Genomic DNA, 12,360 nt, shown 5'->3' with positions numbered 1-12,360 from the left:
TACAGGCAACTTTGTAATTATTTTAACCAGGTACAATAGCTATTAAATAGTTAAGAACTATTTAATAGTTACCTAGTTAAAATAATAACAAATTTACCTGTAAAATAAATCCTAACCTAAGATATAATTAAACCTAACACTACCCTATCAATAAAATAATTAAATAAACTACCTACAATTACCTACAATTAACCTAACACTACACTATCAATAAATTAATTAAACACAATTGCTACAAATAAATACAATTAAATAAACTAGCTAAAGTACAAAAAATAAAAAAGAACTAAGTTACAAAAAATAAAAAAATATTTACAAACATAAGAAAAATATTACAACAATTTTAAACTAATTACACCTACTCTAAGCCCCCTAATAAAATAACAAAGCCCCCCAAAATAAAAAATTCCCTACCCTATTCTAAATTAAAAAAGTTACAAGCTCTTTTACCTTACCAGCCCTGAACAGGGCCCTTTGCGGGGCATGCCCCAAGAATTTCAGCTCTTTTGCCTGTAAAAGAATAAATACAATACCCCCCCCCCAACATTACAACCCACCACCCACATACCCCTAATCTAACCCAAACCCCCCTTAAATAAACCTAACACTAAGCCCCTGAAGATCTTCCTACCTTGTCTTCACCATACCAGGTTCACCGATCCGTCCTGGCTCCAACATCTTCATCCAACCCAAGCGGGGGTTGGCGATCCATCATCCGGTGCTGAAGAGGTCCAGAAGAGGCTCCAAAGTCTTCCTCCTATCCGGCAAGAAGAGGACATCCGGACCGGCAAACATCTTCTCCAAGCGGCATCTTCGATCTTCTTCCATCCGGTGCGGAGCGGGTCCATCTTGAAGCAGGCGACGCGGATCCATCCTCTTCTTCCGTTGTCTCCCGACTAATGACGGTTCCTTTAAGGGACGTCATCCAAGATGGCGTCCCTCGAATTCCGATTGGCTGATAGGATTCTATCAGCCAATCGGAATTAAGGTAGGAATTTTCTGATTGGCTGATGGAATCAGCCAATCAGAATCAAGTTCAATCCGATTGGCTGATCCAATCAGCCAATCAGATTGAGCTCGCATTCTATTGGCTGATCGGAACAGCCAATAGAATGCGAGCTCAATCTGATTGGCTGATTGGATCAGCCAATCGGATTGAACTTGATTCTGATTGGCTGATTCCATCAGCCAATCAGAAAATTCCTACCTTAATTCCGATTGGCTGATAGAATCCTATCAGCCAATCGGAATTCGAGGGACGCCATCTTGGATGACGTCCCTTAAAGGAACCGTCATTAGTCGGGAGACAACGGAAGAAGAGGATGGATCCGCGTCGCCTGCTTCAAGATGGACCCGCTCCGCACCGGATGGAAGAAGATCGAAGATGCCGCTTGGAGAAGATGTTTGCCGGTCCGGATGTCCTCTTCTTGCCGGATAGGAGGAAGACTTTGGAGCCTCTTCTGGACCTCTTCAGCACCGGATTATGGATCGCCAACCCCCGCTTGGGTTGGATGAAGATGTTGGAGCCAGGACGGATCGGTGAACCTGGTATGGTGAAGACAAGGTAGGAAGATCTTCAGGGGCTTAGTGTTAGGTTTATTTAAGGGGGGTTTGGGTTAGATTAGGGGTATGTGGGTGGTGGGTTGTAATGTTGGGGGGGGGGGGTATTGTATTTATTCTTTTACAGGCAAAAGAGCTGAAATTCTTGGGGCATGCCCCGCAAAGGGCCCTGTTCAGGGCTGGTAAGGTAAAAGAGCTTGTAACTTTTTAAATTTAGAATAGGGTAGGGAATTTTTTATTTTGGGGGGCTTTGTTATTTTATTAGGGGGCTTAGAGTAGGTGTAATTAGTTTAAAATTGTTGTAATATTTTTCTTATGTTTGTAAATATTTTTTTATTTTTTGTAACTTAGTTCTTTTTTATTTTTTGTACTTTAGCTAGTTTATTTAATTGTATTTATTTGTAGCAATTGTGTTTAATTAATTTATTGATAGTGTAGTGTTAGGTTAATTGTAGGTAATTGTAGGTAGTTTATTTAATTATTTTATTGATAGGGTAGTGTTAGGTTTAATTATATCTTAGGTTAGGATTTATTTTACAGGTAAATTTGTTATTATTTTAACTAGGTAACTATTAAATAGTTCTTAACTATTTAATAGCTATTGTACCTGGTTAAAATAATTACAAAGTTGCCTGTAAAATAAATATTAATCCTAAAATAGCTACAATGTAATTATAATTTATATTGTAGCTATATTAGGATTTATTTTACAGGTAAGTATTTAGCTTTAAATAGGAATCATTTATTTAATAAGAGTTAATTTATTTTGTTAGATGTAAATTATATTTAAGTTATGGGGGTGTTAGTGTTAGGGTTAGACTTAGCGTTAGGGGTTAATACATTTATTAGAATAGCGGTGAGCTCCGCTCGGAAGATTAGGGGTTAATAATTGAAGGTAGGTGTCGGCGATGTTAGGGAGGGCAGATTAGGGGTTAATACTATTTATGATAGGGTTAGTGAGGCGGATTAGGGGTTAATAACTTTATTATAGTAGCGCTCAGGTCCGGTCGGCAGATTAGGGGTTAATAAGTGTAGGCAGGTGTCGGCGACGTTGTGGGGGGCAGATTAGGGGTTAATAAATATAATATAGGGGTCGGCGATGTTAGGGCAGCAGATTAGGGGTACATAGGGATAACGTAGGTTGCGGCGGTTTACGGAGCGGCAGATTAGGGGTTAAAAAAAATATGCAGGGGTCAGCGATAGCGGGGGCGGCAGATTAGGGGTTAATAAGTGTAAGGTTAGGGGTGTTTAGACTCGGGGTACATGTTAGAGTGTTAGGTGCAGACGTAGGAAGTGTTTCCCCATAGGAAACAATGGGGCTGCGTTAGGAGCTGAACGCTGCTTTTTTGCAGGTGTTAGGTTTTTTTTTCAGCTCAAACAGCCCCATTGTTTCCTATGGGGGAATCGTGCACGAGCACGTTTTTTACGCTGGCCGCGTCCGTAAGCAACTCTGGTATCGAGAGTTGCATTCGCGGTAAAAATGCTCTACGCTCCTTTTTTGGAGCCTAACGCAGCATTTGTTTGAACTCTCGATACCAGAGTTAATTTTATGGTGCGGCCAGAAAAAAGCCTGCGGAGCGTTAACAGCCCTTTTACCGCCAAACTCCAAATCTAGGCCATAGCTATTGCAACTATTCTGTCTGCTCAGAGACAATCCCTCAATAATTTAATTGCTTTCTCAATCCAAACTCTGCCTAGACAAGTCTTACAGATATTAGAATACACTGTCCCTAAAATGTGCACATTGAAGAGATACCAAATTATTATTCTAATTGTTTTCTTAGTCCAGACAAGTACCATAGTGAGAGAGATATTATTTATGTAGATATCCTACATTTAAATTTACTTTGGTTTGTTAATTTGAATATGGATACCGGAATAATTTCCTGTGCACGGACATAAAAAAACAATCAACCTTGATAACGTGTTCTGTGCCCAGACAGCTGCTGCACTTACTTTTCTGTAACCTACTGAAGAATCTATTTACTTCCCATTAATCGTCATTTTCAGAGATAAAACTTTAATAATACAACAAAATCTAAGATGCTGCTATCTACCCCCGTAGTTTCCGGCTCACTGGAAACTTGAGTTAAGAAGTAGCGGTCTTAAGACCCCTGCTCCTTAAAGGGACACTGAACCCAAATTTTTTCTTCCGTGATTCAGATAGAGCATGCAATTTTAAGCAACTTTCTAATTTACTCCTATTTTCAAATCTTCTTTGTTCTCTTGCTATCTTTATTTGAAAAAGATGGAATCTAAGCTTTTTTTTTTTGGTTCAGGACTCTGGACAGCATTTATTTTATTGGTGGATGAATTTATCCACCAATCAGCAAGGACAACCCAGGTTGTTCACCAAAAATGGGCCGGCATCTAAACTTACATTCTTGCATTTAAAATAAAGATACCAAGAGAATGAAGAAAAATTTATAATAGGAGTAAATTAGAAAGTTGCTTAAAATTTCATGCTCTATCTGAATCACGAAAGAAAAATTTTGGGTTCAGTGTCCCTTTAACTCATCCGCCACCTCTAAAGTGGTGGACAGCAATTATCCCAATCAGATACGATCGGGATGATTAACACCCCCTGCTAGCGGACGATTGGCCGCAAATGTGCAGGGGAAGGCATTGCACAAGCATTTCACTAGAAATGCTTGTGCAATGTTAAATGCCGACAGAGTATGCTGTTGGCATTTAGCAATGTTGATCCGCCCAACACTTAATAAATCTACCCCATGGTAACAAAAAAACATAGCTTTTTTTCATCTTGCTGTGAGTGCCACTGGTAAAGTATTGTATAATGTTACCTAAAACCATATCTCCACAGGGCTGCAAGTACATTAAATGTTATTGATTTACCAGTAATATGTTTTAATGGATGCATTTTGGACATAAATGTATGCAGTTTTTTTTTTTTTTTAAATCCTAATACTAAGCCCCAAATAGGTACTCACCGTTCCTGAAGTCCTGCGGAGAAGGTCTTCTTCCAGGCGGCTCCATCATCTTGTTTCTTCATCCTGTGCGAAGGCGGCTTGGAGCTGGCTTTCCCGATGCACGGATCCTCAGCGGCGGTTCACATCGGCGGTCCTCAGCGGTGTGGAGGCTCCTCTTCATGCGATCGTTTGTTGCACACTGAAGATTGGGGTACCTTGCATTCCTATTGGCTGAAATTTTTAAATCAGTCAATAGGATGAGAGCTACTGAAATCTTATTGGCTGATTTGAACAGCCAAATCATCTCAGTAGCTCTAATCCTATTGGCTGATTTCAAAATTTCAGCCAATAGGAATGCAAGGTACTCCAAATTGATTGCTGTACCTTCAACTAAATTTTTAGTGTTCGCTGGAGATCGGATGAAGAGGAGCCTCTACGCAGCTGAGGACCGCCATTCAGGTTCCGCGTATCAGGGAAGACCGCTCTGCACCTCCGCTCCGCGCCGCCTTCACACAGGATGAAGATAGAAGATGATGGAGCCGCCTGGAAGAAGACCTTCTCCGCCGGACTTCAAGAACGGTGAGAACCTATTTGGGGTTTAGTATTAGGATTTTTTAATTTTATTTTTTAAGATTAGGGATTTAATGGGCTGTAAAAGAGCCGATTGCCCTTTTAAGGGCAGTAAAATAAATATACGCTCTTTTAAGGGCAATGCCCATACAAATGCCCCTTTAGGGGCAATGGGTAGTTTAGGTTTTTTTAGTGTTAGTTTTTTTTATTTTGGGGGGGTTGGTTGGGTGGGTGGTTTACTGTTAGGGGGTAATTGATCATTTTGTAAAGTAAAAGAGTTGTTTAACTTAGGGCAATGCCCTACAAAAGGCCCTTTTAAGGGCTATTGGTAGTTTAGTATTAGATTAGGGGGTGTTTTTATTTTCAGGGGGATTTTTTATTTTTATAGGGGTATTAGTTTAGGTTTAAAATTTTTAGTTTGGATAGCTTTATTTATTTTTTAATGTAATTTTTTTTTTTTTTTTTAGTAAAATTAGCTTGGTTTTTTTTATTTTTTTAAACATAGACCGCCCTCTGGGCAGGCTTATCGCCTAGTATATATATATATATATATATATATGTATTTTTTGTAAAATATAAATCTATACTTATAAATCTATATTAATATATACAGGTAAAGGTATATACAATAAGGTGGAAATGCCCAACAAACACCTAGATTACGAGTGGTGCGCTAACCGTAGCGAAAGTGCAATATCATTTTTCTTTAGGCTCCCTAGACCGTCTTCAGCCTCTCCAGTCCTTAGGTTATTAAATACTATTTAATAACATAAGGACTGGTGAGGCTTAAGAGACAGCCTAAAGAAAAACGATATCGCACTTGTGCTACAGTTAGTGCACCACTCGTAATCTAGGCGTTTGTTGGGCATTTCCACCTTCTTAGGTTTTTGGGTTTTTTTTCATTTGAAAGAGCAGTATCCAAATATAGTGAATATTTATGTGCCTGTAAAAAATGTATAAGCTGTTTAAATGTAACTGTACATATTGTATGTTTAAAGGGATGTTAAACAGTCTGTTTCATTGTTGTGATAAAAAGCACTATGCAATATGTAATATTCATATATTTAAATGGATTTTACCTTTTATTTATTTTTTCCCTACATTTGTGCAGTGTCATGTACTTCCTTCCTTCACAGCCTTACAAGGAGGAGGGGGCCTCTGCAGGAAGGTTTATCTTAGACTGATGTCATAAACGTCTGGCTGGTTAATATTAACAGGACATTGAGAGGCCCATTTATCAAGCTCCGAATGCTCTCCGCATTCATCGAGGTCTTGCGGACCTGATCCGCACTGTCGGATCAGGTCCGCAAGACCTTTGAAAATTCGGCCTCGAAATCCAAATGTTTTCTTTCATGATTTAGGTAGAGCATATAATTTTAAACAACTTTCCAGTTTAATTCTATTATAAGATTTGCTTCATTCTCTAGGTATTATTTGCTGAAGGAGCAGCAATGCACTACTGGTTTATAACTGAACACATGGGTGAGCCAATGACAATAAGTATATATATGCAACCACCAATCAGCAACTAGAACCTAGGTTCTTTGCTGCTCCTGAGCTGACCTATATAAATCTTTCAGCAAAGGATAACAAGAGAAGGAAGAAATTAAATAATAGAAGTAAATTGGAAAATTGTTTAAAATTGTATGCTCTGTCTAAATCATGAATGTCTAATTATGACTTTACTGTCCCTTTAAGTGAGCATACTAGATAACAGGGATTCAGACTAATGCCTAGATCAGTCAGAATGTAACCTAAGTTTCAAAGATGTCAGCTCCCATATCAAACTGGGGGGAGGGCTACACTGAGACTAAGTCGTTTGCTGTTTTTTTTACACAATCTGTTTCTTTTTAGGTTTACTTTGATTTAACGTATTTGCTTTTACAACATGGTTGGCACGTAATGCCAAGGACATAACTTACCATTTTCTATTTCAAAGTCAGCAAAAGCCAGCTCAGACCCTTGGTTTGTGATGAGCAGTTCACCATTCAGAGTAAAAATCATTGATTTGTCATCCATGTTAATCATACATCCCACCACATCTCCAGGCTGCCAATTCCGGCCAAAGAAAGAACTTCCCATGTTCCAACATTGGCCCTGTGTAAATGTTAGGAGATTAGTTGTTAACATGGTGAGAAAAACTTATCAGAGACTGAGGTACCTATAAACAAGATTGTTATGCTTAATACATTATAAGTTAATGATTATCCTGTGTTTTAAAATATATAAATGCCTTACTTGTATCTGTTTAAAAAATATATTCTTTTACTGTTTTAAAACAAGTATTTTTTTATTTTTTTTTATTAACAATTAAAGGGACAAGTCAAAACATAAACTTCACTTAACTGACTATCTACCCCAAAGCCACCTCAGCTGGTACTACAAAAGGTAAAGATTAATTTGTTCTTCAGTTCTTAGATCCGCAATCAGAATTTTGCAGGACATAGTATTGGGGATTTTATGTTAATGATATTGTTTATGATATTATGTAAACAATAATTCATATGTATAAGCTATTTCAGACTTTGGCAAATTCTGGAAATCAGGGAGCAATGGTTCCAATTTTTTTTGTTCTTCAAAATCCATCTTAAAGTAATACCCCATGTCTTACAAACAAAGTATTCTGGGTGGCTTCTATATCTCACGTAATTTGGTAACTTTTGGTCTATTTTGTTTCCTTTGTTGCTACACTCACCCGGCTTCCTTCAAACACAAATGCCTGATCATCTGCGCCCAGTTCAACATCAGGTCTGCAGCCAGGCCGTGCCCAGCCCACTCGCATGTCACCTCCAGTAACCACTTCAAACTCAAAATACCACTTCCCCGATTTCACAGCATATGTCTTTTCTATTCTGAAGAAGCGAATCTTGTCGATACCCACCCTCTCCATGAATTGATCAGCTGCACATAAGAACACAATAAAGATGGGTTATCACTTTATTCAGGATCATATTAGGTAAAGAACAGCAACGTTTTTATACTTGTTATGGTTTTACAGGTCAGTTTTAAGATGTAGTGGAGATAGAACATGTTGAAAAAAAAATAATTCCGATTAGATGTTCGCAAAATAATTTTAAAAAATGCTGTAATTTTTTTTTCTATTGTCCTAAATTGTTATATCTAATGTATTACTTACTACATAACCTCACAGAAATTCAATGAAGGAGCACTCTCAGCTCCTATAATATAACTTTTATTTTTCATGACTTTTAAGAAATCCACATGTAAGAATGCTTTTCACACAGCGGTAATGTGGATGGAGAGTAGGAGCTCACTACTAGACGTGCTGCTAACGCGTTTCGGCTGAAAAGCCGTAATCGTAGCTACAGTCCGAGGGTCCAATCCAACCTTAAGTACACACTCTTGTACTCTCAATGGTTAAAACCATACCTGGAGTGAAACTCCCAGTCTCCACCCTCAAGACAACTTAAATTGTGCTGCACTCGTTCTCCAATCAAATAGCCTCATAGATATGCAATGTCAAAAAGTTACAACTTTTTGACATTGTTACTTTGTATTGCTGATTGTATTAGGTAAAATTGTAACTGTAAATATGTGAATACACAATTGTTTATAATTGCAATTTAAGTTGCCAGCAGCAAGTCTAGGAGTGAGCTCCTACTCTCCCTCCATCCACATAACCGCTGTGTGAAAAGCATTCCTACATGTGGATTTCTTAAAACTCATAGAAAATAAAAGTTATATTTTAAACTCTGCTGAGAGTGCTCCTTCATTGCAATTCTATGAGGCTATTTGATTGGAGAACGAGTGCAGCACGCCAGCGAGATAATCCTTTGTGTTTGACTACTCCCACCCGCCACCACGTGAGATCAGAACAGAGTGATGACATCACCCGCCAACAGAAGGTAAACTGAAGAGGGGACCTGCTACGGCCCAGAGGCTCTTGGAGGTAACGATTGAATGTACAATATGGCGTATGATTGCGCTTTGAGCTGGAGGCCATTGGGGATTCCCCAGGGACCTGTTTTGTAACATTTGGCGATGTATCACGATCTGTTTGGGATTGGCTGGCTATATGGTAACAGGTGAGGTGGGAGCATCTACTTGTCATGGACAGAGAACTTTGTACTAATTTGGGCTGTTCAGCAGGTGCCTATCACACAATTTTGGTTGCTATTACTTACTACATGTTGCATAAAAAATATCAATTTTCAAACATATTCCACAATTTCTAATGAAAGTCTGGGAAAATTCTTGTATGCATGCGTTGGACAGCCATGTTGCAATATATCAAGATTATTTGTTCATCCATACAATAACATTTTGATATTGATTTGATCAAAGATGTCCTTACTGATTTCTTGGTCTGGCGGCTCAATGTTATACCCGTAACCAATAAATGTTCTCACAGCTTCACGCAGGCTGTCGCGGTTTGATTTCTTAGTACGTTCATCTAGTAAAGCATATGGCACCAGGCGAGGGTTTCTTTTGTTCTTCAGGTCCTGTAAATAAAAGAGAAACATATAACATAACAACAAAATGCACACACACTTGGGCATCATATATTAGTAAGTAGGAAAATATATACGATGATTAGACCCTTAGCCTTTTCTTTCATGATTCAGATAAAGCATGCAATTTTAAGCAACTTTCTAATTTATTCCTATTATCAAATTTTCTTCATTCTCTTGGTAAAAGCACTAAAGTTTTTACATTTAGCCACCAATCAGCAAGCGCAACCCAGGTGCTGAACCAAAAATGGGCCAGCTCCTAAGCTTACATTCCTGCTTTTCAAATGAAGATACCAAGCGAAAGAAGAAAAATTGATAAAAAGGAGTAAATTAGAAACTTGCTTAAAATTGCATGCTCTTTCTGAACCATGAAAGAAAAAAATTGGGTTTAGTGTCCCTTTAAAGTATGTTGCTGATAACATTAGCAGAAATGGATATAACCATGCTGTGTTTATTTTTATTACAATTCATGTTGTTTAAACGTGGCTGCCAAGAAAAACAAATCAGACGTTATTATTTAATTACTATTATCGGTTATTTGTAGAGCGCCAACAGATTCCACAAGGTTCCCTGCCACACATCTCCAATTATTGAGCTCAGCATGTATCCAACCAGAAAATATAGCCAGGAAACAAGGATTAATACGTCACTGTAAATACAAGGCTTGCGCTTCTGGAATACATCAGACGTACCCAGGATCGCCCTGCATGCATGAAAAAGCGCAATACTTATCTGTCTGACGAGACTTCACAAAGTAACCACTAAAGTGCTGTTGCTTATTGCTACCTTCCACCGTACATATTGTTTATGTTTCTTTTCATGCTCATTGTTTTTCTGTCTATATTCTCTTTCCCCCATACTAAAAGTGCATACAAGCACTATATATACACAACCCACAGCTTTATATTAGCAAATGCTTTTTTTCTAAGCAAACAAATATATTTCGAAGGGAACATCATATTTTGAATGTATTATGTACCACTCCGCGGCCAAAATTACACAAAATTGATGGACAACAATTTATAAAAATTGCTACAGCCATCCAGGATGGAACACCACGGCTCCATGGAACATAGTTTGATACAAACTGTCCTAGCTAAGCCTTGAATGGATAGCATTAAACTTCTATCTTGTTTAAACTGCATCTGACTTAGCACAAACCAATCTGACTTAGCACAAACCACAGCTTTATAATAGCAAATACTTTTAGGTGAGCTGTCAACAAATATGATTTGTCTATGTGGAAGAGGGACATAATATATTGAACCTCAGTTAATTTAACTTATTGATGCATTTAGTGGTATGGTAAACAGTACTCTAAAGTGAGAGAGTTCTCTATTTTCTTTTTAAACACTTGCACAATCACAGGGCACAAAAGTTAGTAAACAAATGTAACAGAATCACAGGGCACAAAAGTTAGTAAACAAATGTAACAGAATCACAGGGCACAAAAGTTAGTAAACAAATGTAACAGAATCACAGGACATAAAAGTTAGTAAACAAATGTAACAGACCCACAGGACATAAAAGTTAGTATACAAATGTAACAGAATCACAGGACATAAAAGTTAGTATACAAATGTAACAGAATCACAGGACATAAAAGTTAGTATACAAATGTAACAGACCCACAGGACATAAAAGTTAGTAAACAAATGTAACAGAATCACAGGACATAAAAGTTAGTATACAAATGTAACAAAATCACAGGACATAAAAGTTAGTATACAAATGTAACAGAATCACAGGACATAAAAGTTAGTAAACAAATGTAACAGACTCACAGGACATAAAAGTTAGTATACAAATGTAACAGACTCACAGGACATAAAAGTTAGTATACAAATGTAACAGAATCACAGGACATAAAAGTTAGTAAACAAATGTAACAGACTCACAGGACATAAAAACAGAATTTATGCTTACCTGATAAATTACTTTCTCCAACGGTGTGTCTGGTCCACGGCGTCATCCATAGCTTGCAGGAATATTCTCCTCCCCAACAGGAAATGGCAAAGAGCACAGCAAAAGCTGTCCATATAGTCCCTCCCAGGCTCCGCCCCCCCCCAGTCATTCGACCGACGGACAGGAGAAAAAAAGGAGAAACTATATGGTGCCGTGGTGACTGTAGTTAAAGAAAGAAATTTATCAAACCTGATTGAAAAACCAGGGTGGGCCGTGGACCGGACACACCGTTGGAGAAAGTAATTTATCAGGTAAGCATAAATTCTGTTTTCTCCAACATTGGTGTGTCCGGTCCATGGCGTCATCCATAACTTGTGGGAACCAATACCAAAGCTTTAGGACACGGATGAAGGGAGGGAGCCAATCAGGTTACCTAAACAGAAGGCACCACGGCTTGCAAAACCTTTCTCCCAAAAATAGCCTCCAAAGAAGCAAAAGTATCAAATTTGTAGAATTTGGCAAAAATGTGCAGAGAAGACCAAGTCGCTGCCTTACATATCTGATCAACAGAAGCCTCGTTCTTGAAGGCCCATGAGGAAGCCACAGCCCTAGTAGAGTGAGCTGTGATTCGTTCAGGAGGCTGCTGTCCAGCAGTCTCGTAAGCCAATCGGATGATGCTTTTCAGCCAAAAGGAAAGAGAGGTAGCAGTAGCTTTTTGACCTCTCCTCTTGCCAGAATAAACGACAAACAGAGAAGACGTTTGTCTGAAATCCTTTGTTGCTTCTAAATAGAACTTTAAAGCACGGACTACATCTAAATTGTGTAACAAACGTTCCTTCTTTGAAACTGGATTCGGGCACAAAGAAGGCACAACTATTTCCTGGTTAATATTCTTGTTGGAAACAACTTTTGGAAGGAAACCA

At 38.3% G+C, this 12,360-nt stretch overlaps 1 protein-coding gene across 11 annotated transcripts in view; it reads right to left on the bottom strand.

Annotated features, from left to right (window-relative positions):
• The window catches only part of RYR3 (ryanodine receptor 3), a 1,083,635-nt gene that overhangs the window by 675,798 nt on the left and 395,477 nt on the right, over positions 1-12,360 (bottom strand). For all 11 annotated transcript variants that reach the window (XM_053697970.1, XM_053697969.1, XM_053697973.1 and 8 more), the window contains 3 exons: positions 9,376-9,523; positions 7,756-7,961; positions 6,983-7,157 (listed from right to left, as the gene is read on the bottom strand). In XM_053697970.1, the coding sequence (XP_053553945.1) occupies positions 6,983-7,157; positions 7,756-7,961; positions 9,376-9,523 (529 nt within the window). The remainder of the gene's footprint in view (positions 1-6,982; positions 7,158-7,755; positions 7,962-9,375; positions 9,524-12,360) is intronic.

Source organism: Bombina bombina, chromosome 1 (genome assembly GCF_027579735.1).
Source record: "Bombina bombina isolate aBomBom1 chromosome 1, aBomBom1.pri, whole genome shotgun sequence".
Taxonomy (NCBI): Eukaryota; Metazoa; Chordata; class Amphibia; order Anura; family Bombinatoridae; genus Bombina; species Bombina bombina.
Note: the sequence above shows the minus strand (reverse complement) of the source record. Positions and strands in the feature narration are given on the sequence as shown.